Source organism: Salvelinus fontinalis, chromosome 26, assembly GCF_029448725.1.
Source record: "Salvelinus fontinalis isolate EN_2023a chromosome 26, ASM2944872v1, whole genome shotgun sequence".
NCBI lineage: Eukaryota > Metazoa > Chordata > Actinopteri > Salmoniformes > Salmonidae > Salvelinus > Salvelinus fontinalis.
The window spans coordinates 34,357,203-34,384,168 of NC_074690.1; the positions used below are offsets into that span (position 1 = coordinate 34,357,203).

Consider the following 26,966-nt stretch of genomic DNA (forward strand, 5'->3'; position numbering starts at 1 on the left):
CAGATGCTGCCCTACTGGAGTTACACATTGTTGAAACGCACATCTATGAGCTACTTGCTATGGACGTCACTGCTATTAGCTTTACGACTGACATTCGGACCAGCGATGTCAGCCCCATGAGCATGCTGAGTCTGACAGCACAGTGGGTCGACGAGGACTTCGTACTGAGGAAAGCCGTATTGCATGCTCAAGAATGTGCTGGTTTTCATACCGCTGCTGCCATTGCAATGGCATTTGAGAACATGAACACACTCCTAGCGCCATTTGAACAACTGACTCAAGAAATAAGCTAATCAACTGCGTCTGCAGCAGACACGATACCCTCTGTCATGGCATTGAAACGCCTTCAACAAAACTGCCGACAGACCGTGGGGTTAAAACTTGCAAAAGTACTCGAGGCTGTGAACAAGCGATTCAGTGGCATTCTCTCTGAGCCTCTACTGTGTTGCCACCATGCTCGATGCTAGGTACAAGGACCGCTACTTTGATGCAGACAAGAAACAGGGTTTACGTGAAATGTTAGACACAGCTGGACAAGATGGAAACGGACACAGTGACAGTGCGCACCGAGGAAGAGAGGCCACGGACAGACAGAGCTGAAACTTCACTGCTTGACATGTATGATGAAATCCCGGTTGAGAATGAAACGACTGAACAAATGAATGAAACAGCACAGCAAGTAAGTGAAAGAAATGTTTTGTTTTGATTCTGTTTTACTGGTAATGGGGACATACGTAAATGCCAACAATAACTTTTTGGTCAGTGTGTGTGTTTCAACTATTTAACTGTACTAGAATGCTTAAAAGGCCACAAATGTTAAAAACAATCGGTTATTGTTATAGTTTTTTTTGTGGGGGGGGCAAGGAAAATATCATTTATCGGCCAAAAATTTCATATCTGTGCATCGCTAACACATTCCAAAAGAATTGGGTCTACAACGTCACCATACATAGGATGAGCCTATAAGATTTCCGTAACACCACTTTTCAAATGTGACAGAAAACAAGGGGTGCATGTGAGTTACATTTACATTTAAGTCATTTAGCAGACGCTCTTATCCAGAGCGACTTACAAATTGGAGTTGACTACAGGCATGCGATAAAGCTAATTCAAAAGGTTACAGGAAACTGTCTGCATGCCATTACAGATTTGGCATTAGGTTTACTAAGACAGTTGCTCCTTCTATGCTGTTCCACAGCATGTGATCGGTCCTTGCCAGATAGTGAACTTTCGTCATGTAAAATCAGTTGGCTCTTAAATTTCATTAGGCTACTACTGATTAGTAGTTAATGCAGTCAGCAATATGAACAAAGTGTTCAGCCATGTAAGATAGCCTACACACGTGGAATCTATACATTTAACCTTTATTTAACTAGGCATGTCAGTGAAAGTCAAATTCTTATTTACAATGGCGGTTTACCAGGGAACAGCGTGTTAACTGCCTTCAGGGGCAGAACGACATATTTTTACCTTGTCAGCTCGGTGATTCGATCCAGCAACCTTTTGGTTACTGGCCCAACGCTCTAACCACTAGCCTACCTGCCGCCCCCCCCAAAAAAGGGAGGTGTCGTAGAATTACAACAATAATGTTAATCACATTACTTTTATATTAGAACGTATTCCTATATTAGTACATTCACACTGTCTGTTTTTCTGAGAGCAAACAGAATTGGGTTCTTAGAACTATCATGAGTCTGTTAACGCTGACAGTAGATTTACGATGGCTTGGTGGTAACCTAAAGACTGCATTCCATTCTATGATTAGTGTGTGTGCCTGTCTGTCGGTGCCAGGGAGACCCAATCTCCAGTTTATTTATTCCATATGGAAGGTTAACACTGGACTTAATCATTTGAGGGAATGACCTAGTGTCCTAGGTTACATTAGTATTTCTGTATAAAAAAAAAGCAGTAAATTAACTAGAGGCAGATATTTGGCGGCATGTAAATCTTGATGTTTGTTGCATGAGATCACAATGTACCTTTCGTATAATTTCTATATCTGTTCTTCGTCACAAGGACTCAGGAACACTATACAGTTGTAACCTAACCCTGTTTATTTGGACCTGAAGTCTACACCATTGGGTGACTGTTAACATGCCATTACTGCAGTAATAAATAAAGTTAAATTGTTTTGAAGAAATCCAAGTCTCATTTGATTAGAATAATTCCACCACAGAGGATATGCTTAACTTTAAAATCAGGGGTGAAAGTATTTTAATTTCTTCCCAGTACATGGACTTCCTATGTGTGCACGTGCTTTTATTTAAACATTTTATGGGCCTAATAATAGAATTACATATAGAATCCCTATTAATTTAATAGGATCCCTATGGGCTTAATGGTCAAGATTTGTTGTTTAACTTTTAAAATGTATTAGCCTACCTTTTAATGTGTCAAACACAACCAGTCATGATGTTTTCATCTGATAGTCAAACAGTTACTTCATAAGGCTCATGTAGACTACCTGCACACATTACTCAGGGACAGCGGCATTTCAGGGGGTGGAATAGTTTAAGCCTCATTTAGATTTGTTTCTGCTTATAATGTATGACATTTGGTAGGCATTTATTTTAATCAACTTGTCTATAATTAGATATATTCAGCTTATCTGTTGTCATTACTTGATGCTCAACAGGTTTTTCCAAACTCGGTCCTGGGGCCCCCGGGAGTCACGTTAATGCAGAATTCTGCGTTTTTCACGCAGAAAAAAAGAGGCATACGATATCTTGCTGCGTTTTATAAACGCAGATCAAAAAAATGTTTCTTATTGTCATTTCTGCTCAGAACCAGACTAATGTTGTGCTTCAGTTATACTTCTCCACTTGGATGAGAAATCACAAACTGGCATTCTACCATCAGACGGCACTGACTGATATGTAGCTACTTTTCTCAGTGTTTCTCTGGTAAAATTAACTTAGGAAATGTAGTTGGCTACACTCTATCTATGATAAACATTAGAAATATGGCAATGCAAAAAATACATTGCTTTTTCATTGTAAGCTCATTTACTTGGCTGTGGCCGTTAACAAGTGCAACGTTATTTGGTTTTCATGAAAATGTAGCTATTTTCTGCCGAACGTGTTGCACAAATGTATTTTCTGTTAAGGAAAAAATGCATGTGAAGTGGTTTCAAATGAAGGTCTGCATTTTGAAAACGCAAATTTCTGAACTCCTAACATGACCCCTTACACTACACAGCTGACTATAATACTCAAAGCTTGATGATGAGACGGTTATTTGAATCAGCTGTGTTTAGTTTTTTTTGCCCTAGCACATGCACCCAGTGGGGGCCCCAGGACCGAGTTAGGGAAACCCTGGTCTAGAATACAAAATAAAGCCTTGCTCACCAGAATGTCATAAATCGATAGAATTATCAATGCATCATCAACAATCTAGTTGACTTGGGAAAAGTGATTTCATTTCCTCTTCACTCACGGAGCGAGGGCATTTAGGGACCAGGGAGATTTCCATATGACATCAGTTTGACCGGTTAAGGAACTGAAAAGATGTGAAAACGATAAAACACATTTCCTATAGTATTTCACTCTTTCATTAGGCCTAAACAAGTTTTGCAACCTGAATTGATGCGTACACTGCTGTCCACGCACTTATCTCTGCCTTGGCAAAATGTCTATGTTACCATTGAACCACCCCACATTTTGGAGCGTATTCCACATCTATTTGTGAATTTTTCGTGTGACTTACATGCGGTAATGATAAATAGTCAAATAGATTCCAAGAGAACTGTAGACTGCATACCCCCACTATTGCTCTTGCTGATACTTCATACCAAACCGTTCCATCTTATTTTCACCCCTGACAATAATCTAAAAACCATATTGCATGAGAAGGTCCTAGAATCCATATTTTATGCAGTTAAAATAAGGCACTTTTTTCCCCATTCAACAATAAAGCAGACAAAAGCATATTGTCCCCTATAATAAAAATAGGTGTCAAAACGATGACACCTAATTTAGGCACCACTTATAATATTAAGTGGTGCCTATAGCAGGTTGGACTTCTAATAGCTGTGTGGGAGAGGGTAGATGATTACGTAAACAAGACTTTTTTAAATTTAAGAATTAGAACGCAAACATCAACTTCTGTCAAATGGAACACGGATTGACCAATGTGTATGGCCTGTGTGACAGACTGGCTAGCTAGCTTCTTCAGTGATGAGAGGGAAACAGCAGGGCTAATGACACCTTTTATAAACTAGCGGTCAAAATAGTATATCATCCTACCTGAGAAGAGCCTGAAGAAATACCTCATATACATCTGCAATGACTGCGGTCCAAGATCTCAATAATGTCTCCAAGGCGTCTTCTCCATATTATGTCTACCTTGTGTGAGAGCCATTACAGATTGAGTTTGACGTCATCATCACGAGCCAAATAAACGAGTAATTCGTGAGCGTTTAGACCGCATGCTATACATAGACTTCCACAGCTCGTCTGGCAATCTACAACCAAATCAATGTTTAAAGCTGACATAGAAAAATAATAGAATTGTGTGATAAACGTGTTTTACAGTGGTAGCAGATTTTGCATTGCGAACTGTGCGTAATGAACGCCCCCAGCTAAATTAGCCATCTGCGCGCATACTGATCGTGCAAACGCCAGAGAAACAAAGCAGTTTGCAACGGTGTTGTGTACTTTGTTTTTCAAAAGTTTAGCTAGCTAAATTTCTTATACTAAAGGCTACTCAACGTGCTTCTAACGTTAGCTTGCTATATAATCCAAGTGCTAGCTTTCTCGCCCGAGGCGAACGTGGAAGAGAACCAACCTGGCAGGACAGTCAGAAGGAAACTCCCTGGATGCAGATCAATACAGGGCCTAGCGCGCACGTGTAAACAAGCCTTTCATCGTTTAGCTTTATTAAAACTCTGAAATAATGTTTGGTGCCTCGAGATCTGGGGGTGTAAGGGGAGGGCAAGACCAGTTCAACTGGGACGATGTGAAAGGCGATAAACACAGGGAAAACTACCTCGGTAAGTGGAGTAAAATGGGCATCCACCCATCGTCAACGACAGTGCGGTGCTTCAGTAGCTGTCAAGTTAACTATATTCGCCTTGCGAATTACTAGCCAACTGTTAAATCGGTCAATTTTATATACTAGTTAGATGCGTGTAAGTGTCAATGTATAATCAATCATGTAACTAACAATAGTAACGTTACCTTGTAAACATTTCTCAATGCCACGTTCTTACCTTTTTCCTTATTGTAGTCCCTCATTACATTGCTTGTGAGTAACTCAGTATCTGCCTGAAACCTACTTTTGGTAAACCTAGTTATGTCGAACTTGAGAAAGTCAAACGCGCACAGCTGACCCCATTATTTAATACTGGCAAGGTCCATGGAGCGGCACGCACACTCTACTGCAGTTGGTCAGGGAATGTGATGCTGCCAGCTACGTAGCTAGTAGGCGCACATATATAGCTTGCTATGAGATGAAGTAACCATAAATACACACTATACTGAAATATAAACGCAACAATTTCATTGATTTTACTGAGTTAGTTCATATGAGAAAATCATTCAAATTAAATAAACTCATTAGGCCTTAATCTATGGATTGCACATGGCTGGGAATACAAATATGCATCTGTTGGTCAGATACAGTACCTTAAAAGAATGGGCCTCAGGATTTCTTCACTGCCACATTTTCTGAAACGTGTTGGAGGCAGTTTATGGTTGAATAATTAACATTCAATTATCTGGCAACAGTTATGGTGGGCAGTCAGCATGCCAATTGCACACTCCCTCAAAACTTGAGCCATCGGTGGCATTGTGTTGTATGTCAAAACTGCACATTTTAGTGGCCATTTTAGTGCACCTGTGTAATGATCACGCTGTTTAATCAGCTTCTTGATATGCCGTATCTGTCAGGTGGATGGATTATCTTGGCAAAGGACAAGTGCTCACGAACAGGGTTGTAAACAAATTTGTACACAGCATTTGAGAGAAATACGTTTTTGTGCATATTGAACATTTTTGGGATCTTTTATTTCAGCTCAAGAAGCATGGCACCAACACTTTACATGTTCTGTTTATATTTTTGTTCAGTGTACATGGCCAAAAGTATGTGGACAGTCCTTCAAATGAGTGGATTCGGCTATTTCAGCCACACCTGAAATCGAGCACCCAGCTATGCAATCTCCATAGACAAATGTTGGCAGTAGAATGGCCTGTACTGAAAAGCTCAGTGACTTTCAACTTTGCACCGTCATAGGATGCCACCTTTTCAACAAGTCAGTTCATCAAATGTCTGCCCTGCTAGTGCTGTTATTGTGAAGTGGATATGTCTAGGAGCAACAACGGCACAGCCGCGAAGTGGTAGGCCACACAAGCTCACAGAACAGGACCGCTGAAGCGAGTAAAAATCGTCTGTCCTTGGTTGCAACACTCACTACCGAGTTCCAAACTGACGTTGCCTCTGGAAGAATGTTCAGCACAAGAACTGTTCGGGAGCTTCATGAAATGGGTTTCCATGGCTGAGCAGCCGCATGCAAGCCTAAGATCACCATGCGCAATGCCAAGCGTCGACAGGAGTGGTGTAAAGCTCGCCGCCATTGAACTCTGGAGCAGTGGAAACACATTTCCTTGGAGTGATGAATCACGCTTCATCATCTGGCCGTCCAACGGACACATTTGGGTTTGGCGGATGTCAGGAGAATGCTAGCCTGCACCAATGCATAGTGTCAACTGTAAAGTTTGGTGGAGGAGGAATGATGGTCTTGGGCTGTTTTTCATGGTTTGGCTAGACCCCATTGTTTCAGTGAAGGGAAATCTTAACGCAACAACATATGTCATTCTAGACGATTCTGTGCTTCCAACTTCGTGGAAACAGTTTGGGGAAAGCCCTTTCCTGTTTCAGTATGACAATGCCCCCATGCACAAAGCAAGGTCCATACATAAATGGTTTGTTGAGATCAGTGTGGAAGAACTTGACTGGCCTGCACACAGCCCTGACCTCAACCCCATCGACCACCTTTGGGATGATTTGCAACACTGACTGTGAGCCAGGCCTAATCGCCCAACATAAGTCCCCGACCTCACTAATTCTCTTGTGGCTTTATGGAAGTCCCTGCAGGTTTGTTCCAACATCTAGTGGAAAGCCTTCCCAGAAGAGTGGAGGCTGTTATAGCAACAAAGGGGGGACCATCTCTATATTAATGTCCATGATTTTGGAATGAGAAGTTTGACGAACAGGTGTCCACATACTTCTGACCATGTATGTATGTGTGTGTAAGGTATGCATGTATATATGTATGAATTGACTGACCTGAAACGCTGTACAATTTTGAGATGTTCTCCAAATTAATACACTGGTCACGATAACTATTTTTCTAAGATTTTACAACACTGCAGCCTGTTGCAAAATCTTTGATTTTTAGATATCATCCTCAGTAAGAATAGTTATGATAATCACTTCTGTGTTTGGAAAATCAAACATAATTAAACTTCACGTATAACTTAATTATTAAAGCCATGTCACTTTAACCATATCTACATGTACATACTACCTCAATCAGCCCGACTAACCGGTGTCTGTATTTAGCCTCGCTACTTTTATAGCCTCGCTACTGTATATAGCCTTGCTACTGTTATTTTTCACTGTCTTTTTACTGTTGTTTTTGTTATTTTACTTACCTATTGTTCACCTAATACCTTTTTTGCACTATTGGTTAGAGCCTGTAAGTAAGCATTTTACTGTAAGGTCTACCCTTTGTATTCGGCGCATGTAACAAATAAACTTTGATTTGATTTGGGCATGCATGCTTGCATTTTAAGTATAGTTACATCTCTGTTATTGTATCATCCCCAGGGAACTCTCTTATGGCACCAGTGGGGCGATGGCAGAAAGGCAAAGATCTGACGTGGTATGCCAAAGACAAAAAAGGCGTTGTCAAGCCTATGTCAAGAGAAGAGGAGCTTGCCACTGTGAAAGCAGCAGAGCAAGAGGCACTGATGGCTGCCCTGTAAGAGGAACATCACACAAAAATAAGAACCTTACAGAAATATTAGAATAAAATGTAAAGCTAATGTCTTATTCTGTGTTTTCAGAGGCCACAAGAATATAAAGAGACAACCAACTGGCCTGACCAAAGAGGTGCTTCTTTTTTTCCTTCATAGTGTTTTTGAGACACATTTGTATTATGTGCTAGATTGTATGTTTTGGATCACAAACATGTCTTTGTTTTATAATGTCACAACTGCATTAGAACAGGGAAGATAACGTTTCAATAAATCACATTTATTTAGATGTTTTTTTTTGCAGTTGTCACAGTGATTTACAGTAACTAGACCAGATCCCAAGTAGCAAGCATAATCCATTTCCAATCAAATTTGATCATACATTTTAGGGATGAGAACATGATTGCTTTAATTCCAATTGCAATGTTCCCAACAGGACCTTGCAGATGTGTGCAGGAGGGAGGATGTGGAAGCTGAGGACAGAGATGTGGATAGAGTCTCAGGCCTTGGAAGCTCTGGGTAACTGACTGCTATTTGCAAAAATGTTAGGCTCTGATTCTGTATTACAGTAGGCGATTTCACCAACAAGAGATTAATGGTTTTGGGGCCACTATGGCTCTTGAGTTGTTTATGTATCCTCAGTTTAGAGATGTTTATTTTCTAAGCATTATCGCTCTTTAGAATCTATTTTTGTAGTCCATGGCTGAGTATCCCCTTAAAATTCCAAATGGAGAAAAAAAGTGCTTGCCATATTGGATTGGAGTGTACTAGTTGAGTAATTATTCATATGTTTTCTGTCATCAGTGCAACGTCACGGAAAATGGTGTTCTCCCAAAAGGAGAAGGAAGCTGCCAAAATTGGCTTGTCAGTCTTCACAGTAAGTTTATTTTCATGCTCTCTGTGTAGAACATTCAAACTCAGTTTAGCTATCCAGTATAGTACACAACAACATGTTGGTGTGTTAATCCATGTGTGTTAGCTACACATTTGTAGCCCAGTGGCATTTAAGATCAGGGAGGACACTTCTTTTTTTTTTTTGATGAGCATGACCGTATTTCTATTACAGCATATTGAATGACTGTCAATCATATTCCATTCACCCGGCACAAAGTATCATCGATAGGTTTAGGCTACTACATAATACTTAAATTTGCCCTATATTCATAATGAGGTTGTTACAAACTAGCCTACAAATGAAAGTTTGAGAGACAAATTGGTGTATTCAAGGTGACAGTGACAGACAGACATTCAATACCTAGCCTGCATCTAGCTGATCTGGGGCGTAATCATTTGTCCAAACAGTTGCAAAATGTTCAGTTTTGCAACTAAGATTAGTTTCTATTGGTCAAATTCAGGTAGGTCCATCCCATTTCGTTCCGCTTGCTTCCATTTAAGAAATCCATGATTCTAAAATGGATTGTCTACTCAGGGAAGGAGCTAGACATACAAAGGTGTAGCATGCATGAAAATCTAATATTTTCTGAGATTCCTGAGGACGCATCCAATAATCCAGAAGGCATGATCAGAGAATTCATGCAATCCACCTTGAAACTTCCTCTAGAGACTAAATAAGGTGGCTTTCCACCGTGTACACAGACTTGGAGCTCGGCGCAACAAGACCAAAGGTACCCGACCGATCATTGCAGAATTTGAACACCACCAACAATTGGAGCTGATCAAAAGCAGGGGAAGGGGCCTCAAAGAGACCAAATTCAGTCTCAATGACCAATTTCCACAGGAGATAAACAAACGTCTCAAGAGACTATCCTGTACAGAGGCAACAGAGGGAGAGGGGTAAGCGTGCCTTTCTCATTGTGGACAAACGCTTTATAGATGGACAGCTATTCCCGAGACAGCTCCATAACACCATGGCTGTACTAAATTCTACAGGGACTTCAGGTTACAAAAAAAAAGAAAGTAACGTTATGGGAACTGTAAAAATATCTGAACACTGAAGTGGATATGAACATACATGTATTCAATTACATGTTCACTTACACATACGGACTAATACATACACATATACACTTGATCTCGCTATCTTCTCTTTCTCTCTTTTCTCCCTCTCACCTCTCTCGATTGTCAAGAACTGTTCTATAATTGAATGTTTCTTTTTTATCTTTTTGTCTTTTTCTACATGTTTACAACAAGCAAGGGGAAGATATCAGATTAGGGACATTGGGGAATAATAACATTGAATGGGATACATTTGTACTGTAGTGAAGCTGTCTAGTAATGCAAGGTCTCTCATGATCATGTGGAAATGCTGGGATGTGTTTTTCAATGATGTTAAAGGTATGATGTAACTATGATGGTGATACAATATGGATTACAATTATCATCATGAATATTAAGGCTATACGCACTACATGTTAAACACATAGACACTCAACCATGCAAATTGGCCACGTTATTATTTATTTGGACATCACACATTATAGTCTTACTCTTATACAGACATCGTACACACTCACTAAATCACATCCATTATCATACACATCAACTTACTCAGATATACTACACACATATCTTGTCTCAATTTTCTAACATCGGTGGCATGGGCTCACAGGCAAACAGACAAGGGCATAAAACATATATTGCTAAAACCAATTTTTTAAATTCTAAATATCAGACATTTGAAAGCTCTAGTTTTGACCATCATAATACCTCTGATGGCAGTACAAGCATTAATTATGGTCAATTTACACTGAGAATAGTATCTAGTTATGGTAAGGGTGAAATAAGTATAGCCAGTTGTAATTGTAACGGTTTAGCAGAGTATTAAAAAGAGATCAGTCTTTATGTGGCTAAAAGAAAAGGAATATAACATACTGTTTACAGGAAACTCACTCTACATCCTTAGATTAAGTTGTGTGGGAAAAAGAATGGGGTGGTGAAATAATTTTCTGTCACGGACAAAGGAACTCAAAAGGTGTGATGATATTAATTTAACAAAAATGGATGTGCAAATAGTTAGGAATGATTCGCAAGGAAGGTGGATCTTTTTTAATATGAAAGTGGACGAAAAAGGGATTTGGCTTATTAATTTATATGGTAAAAATCAGAATGATCCATACTTCTTCGAAAATATTTATACCAATTTATTGAACTTATAGGCAACAAATTATCAAATAATTATGGTAGGAGACTATAACACAGTGTTAAGTTCCTCAATGGACCATAAAGGAAATCGCAAATATTATGGACACATTAGAAATAGTGGATTTTTGGAGAATAAAAAACCCAGACCTAGTGAGATATACATGGAGGAGACTTAATCAAGCTAGTCGTCTTGACTACTTTCTTGTCTCTTTTTCTCTTGCATCAAAGGTTAAAAAAGTTTTAATAGGAGACAGAATGCGATCGGATCATCATCTAATTGGCCTTCACATAGCTCTTATAGAATTTCCATGTGGACGGGTATATCGGAAATTTAATCAACGTTTACTGGAGGGCAACTTATTTTTAACTAAGACAAAATAATTTATAACAGAATTTTTCCAGTATAATATAGGAACAGCAAATCCACTTGTTGTTTGGGATACCTTTTAAATGTACCTTCAAAGAAAGGTCAGTCAATTCAATATTCATCAATAATAAAAAAGCAGTTTCTGGCTAACGAGACAAGACTAACAAGGGAAATACATGAACTAATACTACAGGTAGATGGCAATAAAATACTACAGAGATACAAAATAAGTTAGAGGAAAAAGAACTTGAACTTATTCAAGAACGATCTAGTGTAATCTATTACAAAAATAAAGCAAATTGGATGGAATATGTCAAAAAATGCACAAAATTCTTCCTGAATCTCCAACACAGGAACGCTAACAAAAATAATTTGCAGAAACTCGTTACAAAGACGGAGTCATCTATGATTCTCCGAATGATGTTTTAAAAGGGGAAGCTAAACATTTTAAGCAGATGTTCTCTTTTCCATCTCATCCTCTCCCACTGAATGAAGATTACGGTTAGGAATTCTTTCCAAATAATATAAACATTTGAAAATGAACAAATGTACAGAAAGATCAGTGCAAAGGCCAAATTACAGAGAACTTTGAGGCTATTAAATCGTTTCAGTCTGGAAAATCCCCAGGGCTTGATGGCATACCGGTGTAAGTATATTGAGCCTTTTTTTATATACTCAACTCCATTGTTAGCTTGTTTTAACTACTCCTATAGAAATGGTAGTCTGTCAGGTACTCAGTAGGATGGTCTGATTTCACTATTATTCAAACAAGTTTAAAGACTGTCTATCTAAAACAAAATGGAGGCCCCTTACACTTCAATTTTGTGATGCAAAAATACTAGTGAAATGCATAGCACTCAGAATTAAAAGGGTTTTACCAGGTATTGTTCATCCTGATCAGGGTTTTTTACATGGACGATACATTGGAGATAATATACGACAACTACTAGAAATAATAGAACATTATGAAACCTCTAAGAAGCCAGGCCTGGTATTTATAGCGGATTTTGAAAAGGCTTTTGATAAAGTAAGACTGGATTTTTAAAATAAATGCCAGTTTTTTTCCTTCAATTTCAGTGATTCTCTTATAAAAATGTGTCAAAGTAATGTATAGCAACCCCTGGTGTAAAATAGTAAATAACGGCTACTTCTCAGTTTGGAATTGTCAAGAGGAGTTAAACAAGGGTGTCCGCTGTCACCATATCTATTCGCTATGGCCATCTAAATGCTAGCTATTAAAATTAGATCCAATGACAACATTGAGGATAAGAAATCCAAGGTTTAAAAACAAAGGTGTCCATGTATACCGATGACTCAAGTTTTATATTAAGTCCGCAAGCTAGATCCCTGCAATGTCTCATTGAAGATCTAGATAGGTTTTAGTCCAGAAAAGTTCATTATGATAAGTGTACAATAATACGTATTGGATCTTTAAAAAAAGACAACTTTTACATTACCCTGCAGTTTACCTATAAAATGGGCTGACGGTGAAGTAGACATCCTTGGTATTTATATCACAAAATATATAAATGAATTTCAATAGAAAACTTGTAAAAATAGACAAGATCTTGCAGCCGTGGAGAGGTAAATACCTGTCTATTTATGGGAAAATTGCCCTGATTAACTCCATAGTCAAATCTGTTTACTCACGTTCTTATGGCACTGCCTACTCCTGATGATTCGTTTTTTCAAATCATATGACCAAAAATATTTTGCTTTATCTGGGATGCTAAACCAGACAAAATAAAGCGTGCCTGTCTATATAATGAATATGAATTGGATGGGTTGAGTTTATTAAATATAAAAGCGAAATTTTTACTTGAACCCTAAATGGTTCTCAAGTAGATTACTAAGAAAAGCTCATCCATTGTTTAAAGTGGTAGCTAGCTGTAGCTTATGCTTTGAGTATTGGATTAATTCTCTGATCCTTTGATTGGATAGACATGTCAGTTTATGCTGCAAGCGCTCTGATAGGTTGGAGGACATCGTCCGGAAGTTGTCATAACTGTGTACGTCTATGAAAGGGGGTGAGAACCATGAGCCTCCTAGGTTTTGTTATGAAATCAATGTACCCAGAGGAGGATGGAAAATAACTGTCCTCCGGCTACACTATTGAACTATCCCAGAAGATGCTGTTGAGGCTACTATAGACATTCATTGCAAAACAGTGTTTTAATTAGTTATTTGGTGACGTTAATATATTTATTATAGTTGTATCTAAAAAGAATAACTTTACATTTTTATGAAATTCACTGAGTATGATGGTCCCCTTGTTCCTCTGAGGAGCCGCCACTGGTGTAGCTACATGATTTATACAGCTTAAGAATTGATGCTGTAATAGAAATGTTATATGATTATGGTCATAATGGAGAGCATTATTTTCACAGCACCATAAAACAGAAGGGAAGTCTGGAAGCCAGGAAGCCTCCGCCAGAAAGATGTCTGAGAACACAGAGAAACAGGACATGGATCAAAGGTAACGTCTTATTGAGCACATATTGTGTTGACAATCGATTCCCTGAGGTACATTTCTTCCATTACTGTCTAAACAAAAAATTTATAATAGTCCGTTATACTTTCCCATCATAGACATGAGAGCAGCAAAAAGAAGAAAAAGGAAAAGAGAAAAAAAAAGGAAAAGAAGAAGAAAAGGCAGAGAAGAGACTCTTCCTCCTCATCAGATTCAGACAATGACAGTAAAAGGTTAGTATGTTTCTGCCTTTTTAACCTGCAGGTTATTTGTACATATTATGCCTTTTTTTAATGATAATACAACATTTATCACAAGAAACTGTGAACAGTACATGGCGCCGACAGAGATGGTGGCCTCGCGTTCTTAGGAAACTGCAGTATTTCGTTTTTTTAAATGTATTATTTCTTACACTGTTACCCCAGGAAATCTTAAGTCTTATTACATACAGCCAGGAAGAACTATTGGATATAAGAGCAATGTCAACTTACAAACATTACGACCAGGAATACAACTTTCCCGAAGCGGATCCTCTGTTTGGACCACCACCCAGGACAATGGATCGGATCCCAGTAGGCGACCCAAAACAACTGCGCCGCAGACGGAGCGGTCTTCTGGTCAGGCTCCGTAGATGTGCACATCGCTCACCGCTCCTGAGTATACTACTCGCCAATGTCCAGTCTCTTGACAACAAGGTAGATGAAATTCGAGCAAGGGTTGCCTTTCAGAGATTGTAACATTCTCTGTTTCACGGAAACATGGCTCACTCGGGATACGTTATCAGAGTCGGTACAGCCACCCGGTTTCTTCACGCTTCGCGCTGACAGAAACATCTCTGGTAAGAAGGGCGGGTATGCCTAATGATTAACGAGTCGTGGTGTGATCATAACAACATACAGGAACTCTAGTCCTTTTGTTCACCTGACCTAGAATTCCTTACTATCAAATGCTGACCGCATTATCTACCAAGTGAATTCTCTTCGATTATAATCGCAGCCGTGTATATCCCCCCCCAAGCAGACACCTCGACGGCCCTGAAAGAACTTCATTGGACTCTATGTAAACTGGAAACCACATATCCTGAGGCTGCATTTATTGTAGCTGGGGGTTTTAACAAAGCTAATCTGAAAACAAGGTTCCCTAAATTTTATCAGCATATCGAATGCCCGACCCGGGCTGGCAGCATTCTGGATCATTGCTACTCTAACTTCCGCGACGCATACAAAGCCCTCCCTCACCCTCCTTTCGGCAAATCTGACCACGACTCCATTTTGCTGCTCCCAGCCTATAGACAGAAACTAAAACAGGGAACGCCCGTGCTCAGGTCTGTTCAACGCTGGTCCGACCAATCTGATTCCACGCTTCAAAATTTCTACGATCACGTGGACTGGGATATGTTCCGGATAGCCTCAGACAACAACATTGATGTATACGCTGATTCTGTGAGCGAGTTTATTAGCAAGTGCATATGTGATGTTATACCCACGGTGACTTTTAAAACCTTCCCCAACCAGAAACCGTGTATTGATGGCAGCATTCGAGCAAAACTGAAAGCGTGAATCACTGGTTTTAATCATGGCAAGGCGACCGGAAACATGACCGAATGCAAACAGTGTAGCTTTTCCCTCCACAAGGCAATCAAACAAGCTAAGCATCAGCATAGAGACAAAGTAGTCGCAATTCAACGGCTCAGACACAAGACGTATGTAGCAGGGTCTACAGTCAATCACGGAGTACAGGGGGAAAAAACAGCCCCGTTGTGGACACCGACGTCTTGCTCCAGACAAACTAAACAACTTCTTTGCTCGCTTTGAGGACAATACAGTGCCACTGACAAAGCCCGCTACCAAAACCGGCGAGCTGTCCTTCACCGCAGCCAACGTGAGTAAAACATTTAAACGTGTTAACCCTTGCAACCCTTGCACGGCATCCCTAGCAGCGTCCTCAGACCATGTGCAGACCAGCTGGCTGGTGTGTTTACAAACATATTCAATCAATCCCTATCCCAGTCTGCTGTTCCCACATGCTTCAAGAGGGCCACCATTGTTCCTGTTCCAAAGAAAGCTAAGGTAACTGAGCTAAATGACTATCGCCCCATAGCACTCACTTCCGTCTTCATGAAGTGCTTTGAGAGACTAGTCAAGGATCATATCACCTCCACCCTACCTGACACCCTAGACCTACTCCAATTTGCTTACCGCCCCAATAGGTCCACAGACGACACAATCACATTGCCCTAATCCATCTGGACAAGAGGAATACCTATGTAAGAATGATGTTCATCGATTACAGCTCAGCAATTAACACCATAGTACCCTCAAAACTCGTCATTAAGCTCGAGACTCTGGGTCTCGACCCCCGCCCTGTGCAACTGGGTCCTGGACTTTCTGACGGGCTACCCCCAGGTGATGAGGGTAGGAAACATCTCCACCCCGCTGATCCTCAACACTGGGGCCCCACAAGCGTGCGTTCGAAACCTTCTCCTGTACTCCCTGTTCACCCATGACTGCGTGGCCATGCACGCCTCCAACTCAATCATCAAGTTTGCAGACGACACTACAGTGGTAGGCTTGATTACCAACAACGACGAGATGGCCTACAGGGAGGAGGTGAGGGTCCTCGGAGTGTGGTGTCAGGAAAATAACCTCACACTCAACGTCAACAAAACAATGGAGATGATCGTGGACTTCAGGAAACATCAGAGGGAGCACCCCCATATCCATATAGACGGGACACTAGTGGAGAAGGTGTAAAGTTTTAAGTTCCTCGGCGTACACATCACGGACAAACTGAAATGGTCCACCCACACAGACAGCGTGGTGAAGAAGGCGCAACAGCGCCTCTTCAACCTCAGGAGGCTGAAGAAATTTGGCTTGTCGCCAAAAACACTCACAAACCTTTACAAATGCACAATCGAGAGCATCCTGTCGGGCTGTATCACTGCCTGGTATGGCAACTGCTCCGCCCACAACCGTAAGGCTCTCCAGAGGGTAGTGAGGTCTGCACAACGCATAACCAGGGGCAAACTACCTGCCCTCCAGGACACCTACACCACCCGATGTCACAGGAAGGCCAAAAAGATAATCAAGGACAACAACCACCCGAGCCACTGTCTGTTCACCCCGCTATCATCCAGAAGACGAGGTCAGTACAGGTGCATCAAAGCTGGGACCGAGAGACTGAAAAACAGCTTCTATCTCAAGGCCATCAGACTGTTAAACAGCCATTACTAACATTGAGTGGCTGCTGCCAACATACTGACTCAAATCTCTAGCCACTTTTAATAATTAAAAATTGGATGTAATAAATGTATCACTAGTCACTTAAACAATGCTACTTTATATAATGTTTACATACCCTACATTACTCTTCTCATATGTATATACTGTACTCTATACCATATATTGCATCTTGCCTATGCCGCACGGCCATCGCTCATCCATATATTTATATGTACATATTCTTATTTATTCCTTTACACTTGTGTGTATAAGGTAGTTGTTGTGAAATTGTTAGATTACTTGTTAGATATTACTGCACTGTCGGAACTAGAAGCACAAGCATTTCGCTACACTCGCATTAACATCTGCTAACCATGTGTATGTGACCAACAAAATTTGATTTGACACAAGTCCTAATAATGCTACAAGACAAGTCTTTGCACTAGAGGGCGCTAAATCACTGTTGCAGGGGGAGGTGGAGCTGGTTTTTGGTTCCATCTCAAAAGCTGTGTTTTTGTGCCAAACTTCAAAAGTTCTGTCAACCATTAAACTTTGTATGCTTGGTCGAAATATAGAACAGGTTGTAGCTACCCTTACTAAGGATGTGTCCGTTAATGTGTCCAGCTGCTTAATTAGGTGGTACTACAGGACAATGATGAACAAGGTGTCTTAGGATGTTTAGCAACAGGAAGAGGTAGTCTTTTGAAATTTTAAAATGGGTGTAGGGTTGATTTGAACTGAGTGAATGCATCATCCAGCCCATGTAATGCTTATCTTGTTTTTTGGGGGGGTGGGACAGGGGAGGCCTTATTATTCTCTTATGGAACCCAGATAGTTATCATCCTCATAGATGAGGTAAAGGTTTGTATCATAACATTAAGTGTATCTCTGCTTTATCTCCCTCAGCCAGCTCTCACAACAGCTTACTTCGACCCCCACCTACTAGTCCCAATCATTGACTCTGTGTGTGTGTGTGTGTGTGTGTGTGTGTGTGTGTGTGTGTGTGTGTGTGTGTGTGTGTGTGTGTGTGTGTGTGTGTGTGTGTGTTACTCCTCAGGCACAGAAAGGACCACCATCATCATAATCCATCATGCCTCAGTCAGACTGGAGCCAGACCCCATGACAGCCATTCAAGGGGGGGGCCAAAGGGCGAGCGCCACCCCTCCTCCTCCCAACGACGCCAGCAGAGGCATGACACAGACTCCTCCGACAGGGGGTCCCCTGTCCCCCGTCACCGTGCTAGCCACAAGGCAGCCCCTGCTGCTCCTACACAAAGCCACAGGCGGCGCCATGACACAGACTCGGACGATTAAGTTCCCCCCTAACCCCACAATCAGACACACGCAGAGGGAGAGGAGCCCTCTAGTCCACAGCAGAGCAGCTTGACTGGTCTATGGACTGTCCTCATGTACCTCTGGACTGGACTCAGTGGGCTGTGTTTGAGAACAGTGTGTCAATCTGTAGGCTACTCCTCAAACCACCCGCAGGCTTGTGGCCTTGTTGGAACTGATCGTCGTTTTTATCTGTTGAATTTGTGTCTTGGTTATCTTTTTCTGAACCAGCACAAATGTATTTTATGATCTAGCTACCAAAATTGAAGTACATTTTGCCACTATTCATGCAAGTAAATCAGAGACTACTAAGTACTGAAAGCAAGATAAGTAGATGTGTACTTCGTGCTGAAATTAAGTTACTGTCAATAAAAACTATTGCTGTTCAAAATATTTCATTCTGGTGTCACACTTGCCCATACCACCACCAGCTTAAAAAAAAAAAAAAAAAAAAATGTGGGCCAACAACTGTTTGTCACCTCCTATTTGGTTTGTCTCTCTTGGTCATGTTGAAAATCCTCTCATTCCAATGCTTATAGTCTCCAATACCCCTCTCCATCCCACTGTGCCTGCTGCACTACTCAGCAGCTTTGCTCCTTTTCTTTCCTCCATCAAGCCAGAACTCCTTTGTCCCCATCCCTCCATTCTGTTCTAGGTTCAGCTCCCTGCCTCCCTGGCTGTGGTGAGATACCATTGGAATGCACTCCAGTGGTCATAATGGAGTGTAGTGTTTGCGTTTGCCTTGAATTGGCTCTGAAAGGGGCATTCTGCTGGCTGGCACCTGGGGGTGCACTAAAAAGAGCAAGGCATTCACAAAGGAAAGTGCAAAAAACCAGGCTGGTCCTTTATATGGCCGAGTACCGTTAGGACCACCACACACAAACCAAGATGATGGACCAGCAGGAGAGGAGGCAGAGACAAAGCCATCCTCTAAGGGACCTGAGAGTCCCACCCCTCCCTCTTCTACCATACTCTCCTGCCATATTTTATAGGCTTGGCTGCGTTAACCATGGCAGCCTAATCAACCTGAAAGAGCGTTGTCCTAGATTGCTCCCCAATTATTGCCTGCCTCCCCCCTGGTGCAGACTCCAACATAACAGACATACAAGGACAGGCCCCACTATCTCCATTTGTCACTTACTCAACACCAGTTTTGGGTAGTTAGTTGGCTGTCATCACCTTTGACTAACCTACTCCCTTAGTCCCAGGTCATGGGGTGAGAGTAGTTGGGTGTGATTGAGGATTTGGGGCAAGAGAGTGTCGGAGGCTGTGACACCAAAGTACAGGCCATGTCCATTTTTAGAGGATGTGAAGTCATTTTGAATTCAAACAGTCAATGGAGGCTTGATTTAACTTTTAGGCATGGGGCAGGGCCAGTTTCTAACTTGAAAGTTAATATTTAATATGTGAACAGAAATACACTATTTGCTTCGCGACAGTTGGTAGATTCATTCAGATACATGTTGCCTTCCTTGGTTTGATCCAAGGAGATAAGAGGTTAATGATGTAATGTCAGCATGATCAAATCCAATTTACATTTCACTACACAAAGAGAAACAGAACATGTAAACGTTATCTAATTGCTTTAATTACAGTGCTTTTCTCAAAAAAATTAACTGAAACTTTACATTAAAAAACCTGTTTAGACATTTTGGTAAAGAGATTAACAATGTTTTCAACAAAGGTTCAAACAATCAGTTTAAAATCAAGAGAAGTTGTTTTAATCCAACGCCTTTAAAAAAACACTAAGACCTTTCCATAGCACTCTGGTGGACAGGGCTGGGGTCAATTCAGGAATCAAAATTAAATAAAATGCATCTATTTTCCACAACTTGAACTGTGGAGTAGAAGCATTTTGAAAGTTTATTACAATCAAGTTTCGAATTCACTTCCTGAATTGACTGCCTTCAATTCAATCCCAGCCCTGCTGGTGGAATAACACCCAAAACCTTTTGATAAGAAGCTCAAAGGTTCGTAATAGAACAGCATGTTTCTTTGACATGAGGACAAAAGTATACGTCAGAACTTGCCAAGGACAACATGAGCTGCAAAGGAGAGAAGATACTAGCACTAATTTAAAAAATGTGGAGCTCATACAGATTTCTTATTGCCACTGACACATGATACATGCCTCATTCCAAGACAATTAATATACTTTTATCATTTTCAATAAAAAGGCATGAAAACAACATCTTGAGGTCATAATGGAGGCTAATGCAGTACATCCGAATTTAGGCCTATAACTATTTTGTCATACCAGTGCATCACATAGCATACACCTTAAGTTATAGGGTTGTTGTGGCGCTAAGTCATTGTGATGAGGATGTTGAGGAAATCAAAGCATCCCAACCCTTGAGCACCTGCAGTTGACAGGAGGGGTAACGACAGAATGCTTGTGCAGACTAAAAATGTAAACAATCAATTAGCTAGTCCCGCTGACAATCAAAGTGTATTTGAGATAGATTCTGCATAGGATATGGGATTATTATAGCAAATGGATAGGCAGGAAGGAATTCTGCTTCTTTAGGCATTGTGAAGATCTGTTGATTTGTGCAGAATCTGTGAATCTCTAACATGCACGTGTTGCTCGCCAACAAGACCAACATACGGACCACATCCTGCACTTCTTTTGCTATTAAATTCAGGTTCATTGCGACAAAGGCAGTACACGTGATTATTAACCTAAGCCGCTGTCATACAAACAATGCTGAACAGACACCGCTGCACCTCTGTTCATCATAAAGCAGGTGAATGATGACTCAGGAACAGACTGCATGGCAGCCACTTCTCAAAATGATATGGCACACAACAAAAGCTGGTAAGTGTTGACAAGACTTTTCGACTTTGAAGCTCACGAGCTGTTTTAGGCTTCATCTCAAGAACATTCTCACAGTACAACTAGTTAATGCCAGTGTTTTGCTAAATGGTATTTTGGGAGAGCAGGTTATTGTAGCATTGAGGTATTAAACCATAATTGTTTCAAGTAGTGCATCTGTATATATGCATTATTCAGAACCCCCCCCCCCCCCGAAAAAAAAAATGTAACGCTCCTTCTTACAGTACAAATTATCAGCTGACGTATAATGCAAAGTCATTAAATGTTAGGTTAAGCAATGGGGTCCCATGATAGCTGGTTTATTTATTTATTTTTACCTCCTTTTTCCATTTACTACACACGAGTATGTCTACCCAAGGGCCAAGAAGAGGAAATAACCAAGGTTGATTTTTGTAAGTGTGCAATAAGCTGCCTCATAACCCCCCCCCCAGAAATTGACTATTTACATTAAATAAGAAACCCTGACAGTTTTCCAAGATTGGGTTATTATCCCTCCTGGCCCATATGGTGTATTGTTGTAACTAGAGATGAGAAATGAGGGCAGCTTTCCAGTAGGTACGTTTTGACAAAAGTAGCTCAATTTGCAACATCAGAAGAGTACAAACAAGGGTAGAGAGATAGTGTTACCCTTTTCACACTACTAAACCGAGCCAAACTGAGCCATGCCGAGCTGTACTGCATCCGCCTGGTTACTCATCTACCACAGTTGCTAGAACCTTTCTGGAAAAGAAAATGTGAAAGGAAATCATCCGAGCCACTGTACGGTTTGGGTCGGCAGGATAGTGTGAAAACGGTATATGTGAGTTGAGGATGACAGCAGATGATTAGGCCTATTTCTGGTTTTTTAACTGATTAGACAACCAATCCAGTCCTTCATAGAGACCGTCTCCGCTGGTGGCACAGGTGGCCTGGATGTACCAGTTTCTATGGCGGAGGGAGTGCAGTCCCAGCTTGTCTGTGATTTCGGCCGCATTCATAGCATTTGGGAGGTCCTGAAAAGAGACATTTTCCCATTATGAGACAAAAGCCAAGCCAGGGAAGGACATCCAAAGTATATTACAGGGGTGTTTATGTAGTCATTTCTATATTATTAAGACAAAAAAATGCAAGTCAGCTGCTTTTAGGCATCATACACTGGATAATTGAGATAAAAAAATGTAGGATACCTGTTTGTTAGCGAATACTAATAAGACTGCCTCTCGTAGTTCATCCTCTGCCAACATTCTCATCAGTTCTTCACGGGCTTCATTCACTCGCTCTCTGTCATTGCTGTCCACAACAAAGATAAGACCTGAAAAACACCCCGAGAGAAAAACAGGAACATTTTGAGTCACCTGACTTGCCTCTACAGGCTCGACATTAGTGCTTGCCCTCTTGTCCAGGACAAGTTTTTTTTTAAATAGTCGGACAAGAAGTATATAGATTTAAGTTGTCCGAATGGACAAGTAAAACAATTGTAAAAATTATCACAAAAATGACAATATCAAACAATTATCCTATTACGATCAGAGAGGCTAACATTTGAATACTATTCAAATCTATTTTTCAATGTACACCAATAAAAAAGTCTACATGTCAAAATGTAGGTGATATGTCCAAACCAATGCTAACTTAAGTGAGGTGCCAGAAAATGTAGACAAACTTTAATGAGACTTTTAATTACATAAATATAGGTTAAAAGACAGCCACGTTTGACAAATATAATAAAGGATAATTAACATTAACGTCTAAAGGCATGATTCTGTTGAGATACTTAAGGCAGTTAATTCAGATCAAATGGTCACAAGACGGGAGAGTGAAGGACAGTGCTTGTTGCACCTGCCTTGAATCTGAGCGAAGTGGTCAGCATTTTGAAACTATTTAACCACAAACTTAATTGTTTAAGACCTGGACATTTTATGAAACATGTCTTACCTTATTTCAAAGTAGCCCGGTCAAAATATCACCATAGTAATGTTGAGGAAATTATTTTATAAACACTTATTATGCCATTGAAATCAGCCTTTTTCTCATGTTCTATTAGTTTTGAAATCAACATAATTTTATTGTCCAGCAGCCAAAGGTATAATCCTAGTCATATTAGTAACCCATGCTAGTTGATGCATCTTTATATCTACCATTTTAATTTCGAAATTATATTTTCCTCCTGGTCAGATGAAACCGCTCACCAGTGCGGTGTTCTTTTGAGAACAAGTGTATTCCCGCTAATTGCATTTTGGAACATTTGCGTGTAGTCTACAGCCATGTGTGTATTGTTTAGCTTATAATACGAAGAAATAAAACAATCAACATTTTAAGCTAAACGGTCTGATCGTTGCAACAGCCTCATTGCTTTAATTTTTTTATTTTTTTAAGTGGTTGTAAGAATTTTGGATCAGTCGTCCCATAACTGTCCCAGAGTCTGTTGAACCGTATATGTCTTTTTTAAATCTTCCCAGGGATGACCATACACCCTTAATTTCGAGCCCTGGAGGGAATTATTTTATAAAGACATTTGGCATTTGGTTGTAATTGTAATGTTGCAATATTTTATAGGCTACCATGGGTGGCGAACAATCCTCCAGGAGAGCCTTAAAGGGGCATTGTTGTAATTTGAGACAGGCTTGAATAGGTAAAGAAGCCATAAGGCAGAGTGTAGCCTACATTTTTGTCTGATTCTGTATGTTAAAAAGTTTGTAATGCATGTTATTTTGTAAAGTGGTTCCTTGCATCATACAATGGGCAAGTGACTTCAGCTTTTGAAAAAAAAAAAAAATCTGTCTTACTTGTCAAAAGCACAAGTGGCTAAAAAGTTAATGCCAAGCCCTGCTCTAGTCTGTTCACCCCTTTGACAGGAGTGAAATGACTTGCTGTCTGCACATAACTTACCCTGTGTGTTCTGGAAGTAATGACGCCACAACGGTCGAATTTTGTCTTGACCGCCTACATCCCATACTGTAAAACTTATGTTCTTGTACTCAACTGTCTCAACATTAAAACCTGAGTGGAGGAGAGAAGATATTAATAACCTGTACAACCTATTGGAGGCAAAACATTAACATGTCTAGGGGGAATGAATTATGCTGTTTTTAATTTAAAAAATGAACTCTCAATGATACACAAAATATAATATACATACAAACTGGGCTGACAACATTTAGGCCTACATAACACCAGTACTACTACTTACCTATAGTTGGAATGGTTGTTACAATTTCTCCAAGTTTTAACTTGTACAGGATTGTTGTTTTACCAGCAGCATCGAGACCCACCATGAGGATCCTCATCTCTTTCTTGCCAAATGCTTTAAAGAGACTTGCAAATAAATTCCCCATAGTGACGATGGGGGATTCAACTTTGTCAGAAGGAAAACTAGAAAACAAGAGAAAAAACAATCAGCTTTGTAACAGTCAGTGTGTATTTTTGTGCTGCCAATTATAGGTTAACCCAAATTTTTAGGCAATTATGAGTTGTTCAATATGCCTAGTTTAGAAACTTGCTGACAAGTTATTTTTTAAACTAGCAAGATAAATTCTAACAGGAAGCTAGGGAGCTAGCTAACATGTAACGTTAGCTAGCGTCAACTGTTACAGTTAGGTTACGTTAACTATCTAGCGTTATACAAATCATTTATATACTATCCAGTTGAATAAAGGAAGACAGCCATCGTGTACAAAACTGTCTTGCAGTGATTTGAAATTAGACAAACAGCTAGCTATAAGTTAGCTCTCTACTTAGCTAAACTAGCTAGCTGGATGTTTTGCTAGCGACGTTAGCAAGTGGAGCCCAGCTAAGTTAGCCTAGCCAGCCACCTGGCAAGTTTTTTCCATAACTTTTTAACTAGCTAGACGCCATGAAATGAATCCATTTTACGTTATATAGCTACTTAGAAAATAAAAACCATTTAAAATATGACTATTATCATATTCAAACATCAAGAGTATAAATTACAGTTGTTTTCAATTCTTTCCTCTTCAAGGCGTTTCCTTCCTCAAGATGGCGATTATTATTTGGTCACGTCAGAGCTTCCAGAATTACTTCCGTGAAACGGCAGAAACAGAGCCTTTGGCATATGGCCAGAGAGGAAGAGGGATCACTCGAACTACAATCGGTCTTCTCCAGCAGATGGCGTTTTTCTTATTTTTTCGCTCACCAAGCAAGGAGTTTTTGTATGGAGATCAATGAGTCGAATTTGGTCAACAAAATATCGATTGGCTTATTTGTTACAAGAGGGTTATTTGATCAAAAATACGTTTTGTAATGCTCAGGTTGTTATGAGTGTACTGATATAAGTAGGACACATGACATCCTGTCATCTTTTAGACGAAAACACTTTATATGTTTTGAGGGGTGGCAGGTAGCTTAGTTGTTAGAGTGTTGGACTAGTTAACGAAAGGTTGCAAGATCGAATCCCCGAGCTGACAAGGTAAAAATCTGTCGTTCTGCCCCTGAACAAGGCAATTAACCCACTGTTCCTAGGCTGTCATTGAAAATAAGAATTTGTTCTTAACTGACTGGCCTACTTAAATAAAAAAATATCAGAGTTGTGCCTGTTAGTGCATCCCTGTATCCTTCAGATGTCTTTACCCTAAACTCAAGCTTAGCCATAAGCCTTACCAAACCTTAACCATTTAAAATGTCAACTTCAATTGGGTTGGGACATCCCAAAGATTCCTGATAGCAAGAACCACTGTGGTTGCCCTCTCATTGGCTAGAATGGTTTGTCTTCTTCTGTGAGGTTTAACGGCAGTTGGCATATCATTTATCTTGCATTACCGCCACCAACAACACAGATCTACTACTCACAGGGATCCTTGACCAAACCATCCTCCTCTACTTCTGCCTCTCTCACACCGGACACTTCCGATCTCCAGCAACATGGGCACCCCTACAGTTGACACAACTTTTTCCACTGAAACTACACATTCCTCTGTCCCATGCCCTCCTGCACACTTCCCACATTTTGGAATCTCCCTCCTGACATGCTTGCAACATGACCATACTCGTGGTACCTGAAACACCTCAGTGGGTTCTGCACAAAAGCTCTAACAGGATAACTGATATATCCTAACATGACTTTGTCAAGTAAAGACTGATTCAGAACTAAAAAGGGCAGACAGGGACTTCTCTACTTACCCACGCTCATCCACCAGGTTTGCGTCTCACCAAACAGTGGTTGTTACAAACACTGCAAATCTTCACCTTCCATTGCTCCTCCTCTGCATTTAACGCTGCCCCAGAAATCACTCCTTTCAATGGCGCCCTGTTCATAAGAGCAAAGCAAGAAATCGATCTTGCCCCGAGTTGCGTGACATGATTCGCCCACTCCTCCTGGGCAGAAGAAACACACACAGATATATCACAGAAGTCTTGAACACTAAACAAAGAACAAACACGCACAAAACCATGTGGGAACTAGATGGTTAAATAGGGAATAAATTATAATGTAATGGGAACCAGGTGTGTACAATCAAGACAAAACAAATGGAAAAAGAAAAGTCGATCGGTGGCAGCTAGAAAGCTGGTGACGACGACCGCCGAACGCAGCCCGAAAAAGGAGAGGCACCAACTTCGGCGGAAGTGGTGACAGTACCCCCCCTGACCCGCGGCTCCAGCAGCGTGCCGACACTGGCCTCGGGGACAACCCGGAGGACGAGGCGCAGGGCGATCCGGGTGAAGACGGT

At 40.6% G+C, this 26,966-nt stretch overlaps 3 protein-coding genes across 4 annotated transcripts in view; 1 reads left to right on the forward strand and 2 right to left on the reverse strand.

The window, feature by feature from the left end:
* LOC129824166 (guanylate kinase-like) overlaps positions 1-4,382 on the reverse strand; it is a 37,899-nt gene extending 33,517 nt beyond the window's left edge. Inside the window, exon 1 of the mRNA XM_055883591.1 lies at positions 4,245-4,382. Within this exon, the coding sequence (XP_055739566.1) occupies positions 4,245-4,278 (34 nt within the window). The 5' untranslated portion in view covers positions 4,279-4,382. The remainder of the gene's footprint in view (positions 1-4,244) is intronic.
* Positions 4,383-4,405: 23 nt separating this feature from the next.
* On the forward strand, positions 4,406-18,860 carry LOC129824165 (multiple myeloma tumor-associated protein 2 homolog). The gene is made up of 8 exons (XM_055883589.1): positions 4,406-4,990; positions 7,828-7,981; positions 8,067-8,112; positions 8,413-8,495; positions 8,781-8,853; positions 13,833-13,921; positions 14,035-14,148; positions 18,194-18,860. Exons 1-8 carry the CDS (start codon positions 4,894-4,896, stop codon positions 18,447-18,449), a joined length of 912 nt encoding a protein of 303 aa, XP_055739564.1. The 5' UTR covers positions 4,406-4,893; the 3' UTR covers positions 18,450-18,860.
* A 1,173-nt stretch (positions 18,861-20,033) lies between these two features.
* Positions 20,034-26,604, reverse strand: LOC129824167 (ADP-ribosylation factor 1-like). Of its 2 annotated transcripts, none has more exons than XM_055883593.1 (5): positions 26,419-26,604; positions 24,473-24,654; positions 24,172-24,282; positions 22,470-22,594; positions 20,034-22,295 (listed from the first exon to the last, which is right to left on the reverse strand). In XM_055883593.1, exons 2-5 carry the CDS (start codon positions 24,615-24,617, stop codon positions 22,134-22,136), a joined length of 543 nt encoding a protein of 180 aa, XP_055739568.1. In that variant the 5' UTR covers positions 24,618-24,654; positions 26,419-26,604; the 3' UTR covers positions 20,034-22,133. The 2 variants fall into 2 exon arrangements, with proteins under 2 accessions (XP_055739568.1, XP_055739567.1); XM_055883592.1 differs by lacking the exon at positions 26,419-26,604 and adding an exon at positions 25,234-25,338.
* Positions 26,605-26,966: the final 362 nt, after the last annotated feature.

Coding starts and splice junctions, on each gene's coding strand:
- LOC129824167 (XM_055883593.1), bottom strand. CDS start 24,617: ATGGGGAATTTATTTGCAAGTCTCTTTAAAGCATTTGGCAAGAAAGAG. Junction 24,283..24,472: donor AACAACCATTCCAACTATAG/GTAAGTAGTAGT, acceptor TCCTCCACTCAG/GTTTTAATGTTGAGACAGTT. Junction 22,296..22,469: donor TAGTATTCGCTAACAAACAG/GTATCCTACATT, acceptor GTCTCTTTTCAG/GACCTCCCAAATGCTATGAA.
- LOC129824165 (XM_055883589.1), top strand. CDS start 4,894: ATGTTTGGTGCCTCGAGATCTGGGGGTGTAAGGGGAGGGCAAGACCAG. Junction 4,991..7,827: donor ACACAGGGAAAACTACCTCG/GTAAGTGGAGTA, acceptor TATCATCCCCAG/GGAACTCTCTTATGGCACCA. Junction 8,496..8,780: donor TCAGGCCTTGGAAGCTCTGG/GTAACTGACTGC, acceptor TTCTGTCATCAG/TGCAACGTCACGGAAAATGG.